This window comes from Convolutriloba macropyga, unplaced genomic scaffold (assembly GCF_964194025.1).
Source record: "Convolutriloba macropyga unplaced genomic scaffold, txConMacr16.3 SCAFFOLD_3199, whole genome shotgun sequence".
NCBI lineage: Eukaryota > Metazoa > Xenacoelomorpha > Acoela > Convolutidae > Convolutriloba > Convolutriloba macropyga.
This window is the reverse complement of record NW_027449635.1, coordinates 18,671-29,212: the sequence shown is the minus strand read 5'-3', so window position 1 is coordinate 29,212 and position 10,542 is coordinate 18,671. Positions and strand designations below refer to the sequence as shown.

General features: G+C 52.5%; 1 protein-coding gene across 1 annotated transcript; it reads left to right on the top strand.

The window, feature by feature from the left end:
• Nucleotides 1-5,061: 5,061 nt before the first annotated feature.
• On the top strand, nt 5,062-8,160 carry LOC142355207 (uncharacterized). The gene is made up of 6 exons (XM_075407440.1): nt 5,062-5,546; nt 6,054-6,275; nt 6,580-6,778; nt 6,954-7,369; nt 7,476-7,649; nt 7,791-8,160. The coding sequence occupies exons 1-6, from the start codon at nt 5,520-5,522 to the stop codon at nt 7,953-7,955; spliced, it is 1,203 nt and encodes a 400-aa protein (XP_075263555.1). The 5' UTR covers nt 5,062-5,519; the 3' UTR covers nt 7,956-8,160.
• The last annotated feature ends 2,382 nt before the right edge of the window (nt 8,161-10,542 follow it).

Below are 10,542 nucleotides of genomic sequence, written 5' to 3'. Positions count from 1 at the left end.
CCTACAGTACCCAGCTACTGCGTACCTTGGGTGGTAAAGCGGTGGAGGATGATCACGCCCAGCGGCTCGGAGTTGGGCTGGCCATCCGTTCTCCAGTTGGGTATCTCTGCACTCTCCAGAGAGGTGCCTAGGCCTACCTATCATATCTTCGCGTACAGATGGGACACGATGACTGACGTACAGATGGATGAATATCCAACAGCCAATTACTTGCTAGAACTACCCCTCTAGAGCAAGTAGCGAAAGTGATAGTCAGTACTCTCTACTAGAGAGTGAGAGGTTGATTAAAGATACAGGCCTGAGCGTCCGTCCAACTAGTACCTACCCTAAGTCTAACTAACCTTAGTTAGAGAGTAGCGATAATCTGCATTTGTACTATCTCCCTTAGGTAGCTTGTCCGGATCTCAGGCAGGGTAGGTACACGGTTGACGGTACCTACCTACGTACGTGAGGGTGCCGATAGTGAATTCGTACGCCACATGCAAGCTACAGTACAGCGCTTGTGCCAACGCCCATCACATGCATGCACGCTCCACCGCCCACGCCATGCACCACCGGCAGGCGGCAGCCCCCAGCTGCATGCATATTGCATATGCATGCATCGTGCGGTCGTACGTACTACAGGCTTGTACTGTACCCGTGTGCATTATTATAGTACTCGTATACAAAGGGCGCATAGAGTGGTCATGTCAACACGAAATGAGCACGACAGGGTGAGTTAATTCCAACCGTAGGTACGATCGTACAAATCATGATTGTATACGAGTACCGGTACCCTACCTACCCTACTGTAGTGCAGGGGGGGCTCGGCCAGGAAGGGCACCTAGGTAGAGGGTACTAGCCACTACGGTAGGGCAGCTACTGTAGCCGTTTGGCGAGCGCTCTAGGTTGCGGATGGTGCGAGTACTGTACTATCTATTGTATAGTAACACTAGCTAGTAATCGTTGCGGTACTAGCGGGGCTAGCTAGGGTACCGTACCCTACTCGACTGTGATAATCGGACGGCCGTAGTGTGAAGATCAATCGGACGGCGCCTATTTAATGTGACTTTTTTCCGACAAGAAGAAAGTTTTTCCCCATCTATAAGAAAAACGTACCCTACCGTGGCACATCTTATACCGCCCGATTTTCATCGTACGGCCCAGAAAATTTACCCGGTCCCCAATATATGTTTTACTACTCACGTACCTTTAGCCTGAAACGCTCCGCTCGGTGCTACTGCGCACCATCCTCACTTCGCTTGGATGATCTAATGTAGAGGGTAGGTACAATAGTATGCCTTCCAGGGCAACTCTGCTTATTTTACACTGCTCGAGTATGCGCCATGCGGGTACCCTGGTAGGTACCTTGCCTTCTATGTTAGTGCTAGATAGTAGTATAGCACAACACTGAGTACCATAGACAAAGCGCTAACTACAACAATACTCCTGACGATACCGAATGTAGAATTTTAGGGTCGGGTATACCGTATATAGAGGAGATTCCTACTTTCCCCTGCGGTGTTAAGCCCCTTGCTAGCGTTTTACATGGCTGCCGGTCGGCCGCCGTAAACACCGTGAAACCGCGGCTCCGCAGCTCACGGCGCGGGCACCGCGGACGGCACGTCCCACCACCCGGACAGCTCGATGTCAACCCCAGGACCTGTCGTGGGCTGGTGCGATGGCTGGCGGTGGCCGTCAGCATGTGTCCGACGTTGTCCGATGGCCGCCGCCGTGCCCTAGAGTGCGCGCCAACTAGGTATGGTTGGCCCTTTTCGAAATATGGTTGGGGGTCCAACTGCCGTATGTGTCCTAGGCAGTGGCGGCCATCATCGGACATGGGATTGTAGGCAATACCAATACAATTTGTAGTCATTTTCTGTAGTTGCTATCATTTCCGATAGTTGCTGTCATTTTCGATAGTACGAGCTGTAAAAAATACGAATAGTGCGCCGGATGATGCAAAAATTGCCAAAATAGGCTTAGGTGTTTCGCATCAAGAAGGATGCGGAACATGCCAAGCGAGCTCCGGAGGCAGGGCCGTCCAGTGTACCTGCTGTGGAGGAGGAGCCCGAGTCCGAGGAGGAGCTTGAGTCCGAGGGGGGGGACTGAGTCCGAGGAGGAGGAGGAGGAGGAGGAGGAGGAGAAGGAGCCGGGGCATCGTATAAATGATCTCGGATACTGCCTCCGAGGGGGGGGCAGCTGCTGTGACCCTGCTGACGGGAAGGTGTGACCCTGTGGGGACCCTATGTGTGCTTCTGCCTGCATCCGACCGACTGCATCTGACTGCATCCGATTGCTTCTGGCTGCATCCCCATTGCATCCGACTGCATCCGACTGCATCCGACTGCATCCGACTGCTTCTGGCTGCACCCCCACTGGATCCGACTGCATCCGACTGCTTCAGGCTGCATCCTACTGCATCTGACTGCTTCTATCTGCATCCCCACTGCATCCGACTACTTCTAGTTGCATCCGACCTGCATCCGAGTGCATTTTTGAGTAAGACCCTAACAACCCTAAAAGTCTCCAAATGCCTAAAATAACCCTACAAACCTAAACACCCTAACACCCTAAACCCTGAAACACCCTAAAAATTCTAAACCCTAAGCTTCTAAACACCTTAACCCTAAACCCTAAGTCTTATTTTTGAAATAGTCCAAAACCATTTTTGAGCAAGACCATTCCGCCGACTCCTTCTGGCTGCATCCCTACTGGATCCGACTGCATCCGACTGCTTCTGGTTGCATCCTACTGCATCCGACTGCTTCTGTCTTATTTTGTCTGGATTGTAATTGCACCTGTGTACTTCTGACTGTGTCTGGCTGCTTCTGACCGCTTCTGTGTGCTTCTGACTTTGCATCTAGTTGCATTTGGCTTGCGGGTTCCCCTCGGTGGCTCCCAAGACCCCCGCATTTTGTAGCCGGACGACAAGATGCACGACATCTACAAATGGAGCAAGGGCCATGAGGAGGGACCGTCGATCCTCGACAACATCTCGACGTGGGCGTATGACACCGCGAAGCTTCTCATGGCCGAGGCCGGACTTGACGAGCGCAAGTGGGCCGCGAGGTGTAGCAAAACCATTCAAAAACTGTAGTCATGACCTGTAGGGGATCTGGAGCCGATTTGACATGCGACGTACGGTATTCGTACATTTACAGCTCCGCGTACTAAAGGATTTGACTACAATTATAAATTCCGTATTCGTGATTTTACTGCTCGTACTATAGGATTTAACTACAGTTATAGGATTTGCCTACAAATTGTATAGGTTTTGACGACGGCCCCCATCGGACATCGTCGAACACACCGACAGCACACCGAACACACCGACCGTCGAACACACCGATCGCCGACAGCCACCCCCAGGCATCGCACAAGCCCACGACAGGTCCTGGGATTGACATCGAGCTGTCCGGGTGGTGGACGTGCCGTCCGCGTTGCCCGCGGCGACGTGAGCCGCGGACCTGCGGTTTCACGGTGTTTACGGCGGCCGAGCGGCACCCATGTAAAATGCTAGATTTGCGTATTTCGGGGTAAATCCAGGATATCCGTGGATTTGGCAAAGTAGGAATCTCCTCAGCTATGTGATACTTGTACTCGTACTCGTAGCTACTAGCTAGAGGAGTACCAGTACTCGTACAATCCAGTATCCTCAGTCGTACTCGTAGTAGCGTGTGCCATTACTGTAAAATCAATTGCTGTTACACTGCATATTATCATTTCATGAAGCCCCATTAAAAAAAAGAGAACGTCAGTGAGACTTCGGACCGTGGTTTAAGTGAGCGCCCCCGTCCCTATGCATGGGCCCGTACATTTGAACGAAAGAGCGATGTGTTATTTGGACTAGAGTAGCGGTGTTTCAACACTTCCCCCGGTTTAGCAATACTTCGGCCCGGCCAGAATTGACCATGATAGAGTAGTCGGCCACAGCCACTCGATGAGAGAGAGAGAGAGAGAGAGAGAGAGAGAGTCGAGAGATACTTCCATCTGTAAGTCAATTTTAGGGACATCAGAGGCTTAAGCCTCACAAATTGCCCCTGATGATACACACACACACACACACACACACACAACGTATGGAGCCGGGAGTCGGGATACGTAGTTAAGGAAATGGGAAAGTGTACCACAGGTATAGAATGTAAGGAACCCGTGGAATATGCAAGGAATATACACGGACACGATAGAATCGCAGGAATTGCCCGTGAAAACATACTAGTGTACAATCCTAGGATAGTCCGAGTCAACATGATATGGGTGGGCACTGGCCGGCAGTCAGGATCCTGCCGGCCGGCCGGGCGGGGGGAAGGGTGAGGTAGCGCTACTAGTATATATTTCCGGGAAACGCATCGTAGCACATAACGGAACCGCAACCGCAACCTGAGAACCGCAACCGTAACCGCAACGGCAGCCGCAACCTCGAGGCGAGGCGAGACACGACTATCGAGAGGCGAGACGAGGCGAGGCGAGGCGAGTCGCGAGGGCGCGAGGGGAAACCCCTCGCAGTCGGAAACCTGAGGCCCTCCCTTCCCCCCCTCCCCCTCCCCGTGTCTGTACCAACAATATAGTATGTACATTATAATAGTGTGTAACAATGTTTGTATTCCAAAGATTCGTGCAGATTCCAAGCATTACGTGCACTTTCCTCTTGTCGATTTTTTTGGTCGCTCACCCCTTGATATCACATGGTGAAACCTAAACCAGACAAGTACCTACTTCACTACTATTTATTATACCAGTCTTTCCAATTATAAAGAAGGAGAGTACTACTGTAGTACTATAGTATGGTGTATACTACGCGAACACAGTATCAGTACACAGTACTAGTGTAGTACTCGTACGGTATAATCCAAGATTCCCGCCGGGGTGGCAACAACTGCCACCCGATAGGCGCGTAGGGTACCCCAGGGATATCCTTATTCCTTTTACTGGCCAGGCCGTACGCACCCTTGAAAGCCAGGGCCGTCAGGGTGGCCGGATGAGCGGTAAAGCCGTCCGCCAGCCGTTGGCAAACTGGCTTCACGCCGCCACAGCGGAACTGTTGCCGGTGACCGGTTTCCTGCCCTGAGCCCTGTCTGACGGGCCAGGCACGATATTCGGACAGTGCAGCCTTTCAACTCCGAGAAGTCTCTGCTCCCTTGTGCTTGCGCACCGGCTGGGTAGTGGCAGCGGCAGGTCGCCGGCATCCGCTTGTCAACCGGCCGGCCTGCACTGCATGCTTTGCGTACAGCCAGAGCTCGCGCGGGCTGCCCGGCACTGTCGTACTCGTACATCTCTGCAGAACCCCAAGTCCCACCTCGAATCCTTCACTGCCGCCTTCGATCGGTCCCATCCCTGAGCAGAAGTGTGAAATCATGGCAGCAGCGATGATGACGATGATGAGCTTCGGCTGGACTTCTCTGTGATTCGGTCTGGAATCGTTCGAACCTGAGCGTACCACTGCAATCAAGGGCAGGACCTGGAGACAGCGCCCTGCTTCCCCCCCGCCCCCCCAGGGTCCCCCTCCACTGGGCGGAGCGCTCTCTTGTCATTCCCGTATGACAGCGGCGCTTCTCGCGCCTGAGGTGATTACAGCCTTCCCTGACGGAAAAACTGTTCTCTGTCGCCTCCTTGCTTCCCTGCCCCCTCCGTTCTCTCATTCCACAAAGTCCATCCCTTCATTTTCGACTCACTGTAGCTGGGTTGCCCCAACCGCTGGAGAGATCATCGTTGTCCTCTGCAGAGCCTCGAGGACGGCCCCCCAACGCCCGCCAGCCACTCTCTGGGACGACGCTGCGCTCTCGCCCTCCCATGTCTCGCCCACCCCGTCTGCAACGTAGATTTGCCGTATCCATCACCCAATCTTCCACCAGCTTGTGTCCTGGCACATCGAGTCGTGCTGGCACCCAACGGTCTGGCCTGCCCTGGGCTCCTCCGTTTGGCCGGCCGACTCGAGGGCTTCTTTCACTTTGCTCGGTCCTTCACTGTTTCCTTCCTGCTCGATTTGGCCGCGTAACTTCTGGCGATAAGCACTGCGATACGGGGCTGAAATTGTCAGCGCATGCCGCCCCGCTGGTGCATTGATCGCGCAGGTTCGCGTCCGAGACCAAGCGGGTAAAATGGCCAATAAAATTCGTGTTAAGTCAGCCTACGTGGATAAACTCAGCGGACTCTACTTCGACAACGTCACTCCAGTGAGCACTTGGATAGAGCCAGACACCACTGTGGCAGACATCCTGCCAGTACTCACCAAACGCTTCTGGGCTGCTGTCTCCTCTGAGCTTCTGGACGATGATGAGGGGAACAGTCCTCAGGTGATGCTTGAAGCTGAGCCACAGCTTTCACCTCCGCCACTGCATCTCGTCTCGCCTGCGCTATCTCGTCTCTCGTGCACTGTCTCAACGACAACCCAAGCGGCAGTGATCACATCCCCAGCCACGTGCAGTGTAACCAGGCAGCCCGCCGAAACCATCACACTGTGAGGCATCATCCCTCATCGTGTTGATCCCCCCTCTCGTGAGACGAACCCCTGGTGTCGCATGGTACATCATAGTAGCACTGCCCAGGGTGTCTTCACAGTGTTGCTGATATACAGTTTTGGCGCCCCCACCCACACAGCCGGATGTCATTAGGGCTGTCTCAATCACTTTTGAAGGCAGTCTCGTCCTAAAGGATGACGTGCTCTATGATGTCTTGGTGGATTCTTCGTCCGGACCTGAATCCTCGGAGCGAGAGAAGGTTCTCCTGGTGGGTGTCAAGGGGGCTTCGGACTATCTGCCTCCTAAAACGGGAGAGAGCAACCACATGGTTTGCACAGGTACGCATGAGCATATCACACAACACACACACACACACACACAGGGGCACTTGCCCGATGTAATTTCCCGGGTCTCCCCCGGTGACTCTGAGTCTGCACACATGTGGCATGCGAGACATCTGGAATATTGCACATTCTCATCCCCAGGGCCACTGACCGTACTTGTGGATCGCAGCTAAGCAACAGTGGAAGAATCTCCCGATTGCATGCCAGAGCCAGCGGCCCGCGGCTCAAGCCCAGCAGCTGTCAATGCCGTTGATGGGAAATGACGTGATGGCCCAATTTCAGCCTCTGAACCACGGCACCCCCACATCCACTGGCAACCATAGACCATCAATTCCAGGCTTGGTGGCAGGGCCAGGAGGCACACAGGATACCGGTCTCCCTGGCCTTGATGGTGCAACGTGGGCAGGCATGGGTTATCAGGGCATCCAACTTCTGCAGACCGGGCACGATGCCTCCTCTGTGCTTGCCCAGCCTGGCCCAGTGCATTCTGTCAATGCAGACACTGTGCTTGGAAAGAGGCCAGCAGAAATTGATGGGGAAGACCGTGGGGACTGCCCTCTGCCATTCCTACGGGATATATCAACGGTACGGCCCCCGCCAGCGAGATGCACACAAAAGCCTGACACTGACACCCCCCCCGTTTCCACTTTTCTGACACGCTTGGTCCCTACATCTGGATTGTGCCTCACAGATCACGGAGCTGTATGACAGATGGGAGACCGGGATGGATGGGCAGAAGCCTCTGAAGAAGCTAGTGCCCAACCAGTACAGATCATATAGGACTCGATACCACGAAATTAAGAACTTCATTTTGAAGGTGAATGAGAGGGCCAAAAATGGTGAAGCGAATGGCGACCCCCGACAGGTACGCCACACTCTTGATGCATGGATTCAATTGATAATGGTACACACTGTGGAACTCACACCCGCTTGGAAGGGTAAGGCGCTCAGGGTATCCGACCTGAGCGGTTGTGGTTGCGTGTTGATTTTGGCGGAATGTATGTAGGTTGCAAGTGCAATGCAAGACGAGTTGGAGTCGAAGAAAACCGGTCATGGCTCTCGCATGGGGCTTCCGACGTTTGTGCGGCAAGTAGCAGCGGAGCATGTGCAGCAGACCCGAGGCGGCCCTGGAAGGTCCAGGAGCAAGGATAGCCTACCAGAAGCTCAGTAGGCCCATACATAATAGGATGTGTCAGTGCATTGAGCTCTGCAGCAATTAGACAGGCACACAACATGCAGAGCCTCTTTTTTGTCCACACGTCAGCTGTTGTCACATAAAAGGGCAATTCCCTGACTGTATGGCCAGGCTCTTCGCCCAAACACTGAATGACGGCTTGGCATATACGCGCCCACAGTGTTAACAACCCCCATGGCTATCTTTGCAACAATCGAACTTGAAAGGCCGGAGCTGCTCTCTTGGAATCCCTTCATTTTGACCACCGCCTGCCATACTGAGTCATCTTGTGTCACCTTGCTTTTGTGCACGCTCACGCCTGTTCCTGATACGCAGCCTCGGCACTTGCTTACAGATTTGTGCCGCGATGGATTGCCTCAGCCCACCCACAAAGTTGGCGAAGGTCTAGATCGGTACCCTGTCTGCCATTCACCATCGTTGTGGCTGCTTAGAGTCACTTTCCAAGGCTCATTCGACGACGGTTTCTCGGCACCACCCGACGCAGAGCCCACCCAGAGCTATATATGCGAAGGGAAATCTGCTGAGCCTGACATATCTAGACAGTACAAATTCAACTACATGGCTGGGAGAGAGCATCAGAAACAATGTGCAGCTGTGTGCCCTTTGCCAACCCCAGCATATGAGCGCAGCGCTAGTGTGTCAGGTCAAGTGTCAGTTTGCCTCACAAAATCATTATACAGTGCTGGTAGGCAACGTTGTATGTTGCGGCGACTTGTATGTCGTACACTGTCCCACATTACTGCGGTACATCAGGATTTGTGTCAGGAAAGCATCAAAGTGAACAGTATCATGGCGCAGGTCAGTCGCCGCATGGGAGACGCGCCATCACTTGCACTGCCAACCAATACTTCCCATCCTCATATCCTACACTTATGGCCACAGTTCCTACTATGGCTTTCACATTTGCAGACCTTACTCCCAGCTGCAGCAGAAATTCAGTACGGTGTTCAGGATTGGGGGAAACACACACTGGACTACTTGAAATGTTCAGTAGCTGCGGATTGGCTTGTAGTCTTAGCGGCCCCTTTCTGGAAGCCTTAAGTAACTCAGTATCTTTCAAGAAGGGTCTGTGGCCTGGTCTCAGGAGCAGCCAGCAGCTAACTGAGGCACCAATCATCCAAAATTTAAGTCTGAGAAGGGGGCCCTAAGGAGAGAGTTGGGGAGCGGTCCTGAAAAGGATGGGGGGGGGGGGGGGGGGGGGGGCAGGGCGGAGGGGGGTTGACACCAAGTTGCTACAGATCAAGGAAGCGTGGTAGGGACAGCCCACCCACGTGTATTGTTCTGGAACGATTGTCATGATGGTAGGGTATCCCCTACGTACTTACTCGTACGAGTACTACTGTACGCTGGTACTGCCTAGTGTACTCGTAGCGCTAGCTCTCTAAGGCCCCACTCCGCATGGGGGATAAAATGAGAGTGCCGGTACCGTACTCGTATTTAGTAGTTAATGCGGTACTCGGATTTATCCCGGGCCTACAATTTAGCCGAGTACCGATAACTGTATCCTACTGTATCCGCCTGGTAAATTTATCGGAGCGTGCACCTTCAGATAAATCAGGCCCTATTTATCTGAATTGTGCAGATATAAGCTAATTTCGTACGGAAAGATAAAATTCGTTCAAATTTTTGATACAGAATGATAAAAAATTAGTTGAACGACACAATCTTTTCTGAAGTTACGTTGCTTGAGGATTCCAGCGATACGCTGCAGTGGTCCGTACGAATACGGGTACGAGAGATACGAAAATTTATATTTATCTTCATGCGGAGTGGGGCCTAACTAACAGTATGTATAGTACAGTACAATAGCGACTGCAAAAGAGTGGGGCAGGGGTTTTTCGACCCACCTTCTCCCGGGGGTGGAAAAAAAAAAAACAATAGCGATACTGTACTCGATCGTACATGTATCAGTGTCGAGTACTCGTACGGAGATCAGTGATCATGCACACATATTCTGCCGGCTGCCCACGTGGTCGCTGGCATGAGTGCTCCTCTACTGTACTCGTACGAGTAGAGAGAGAGAGAGATTACAGCTACAGATACGAGTACGAGTACACCCGGCGTGTAGGTACCCAGTAGGTACGGTAGGGACTAGGGAGAGGGGACCTGATCAATGATCATAGATAGGCATGTGCTCCTAATTCGAGACATTTGGTACGTTTCTATATACTGTTTAAAGTACTATCTCTATTTACTCGTACGAGCATCCGCGTCCATCTACTGTTTCCGTATATTTTGTCGTGTTTCGCTCCCAGAATGAGGAAGATATGTTTTAGGTACAGGAACCTAATCCGGACTGCATCTTGGTATAATTCGTAATCCTCACGAACATGTTTCTTGTTATTTCCTTGCGAAAACTGTCTATAATAATTAGTTAGGAACAAATCTGGCCCCCGCTCCCTACCCTCATGTTCGTACGACACGAGTACTAGTAAGTAGTAACTCCCACTAGGTAGGTACCGTACGTAGGTACCCTACCATGCAAAGTAGCCAGTAGGTAATACCGGACTTGAGCAGTTAATCGACGAAGCTGGGACGTTTTGGGTTGTGCAGGGCTACAGTA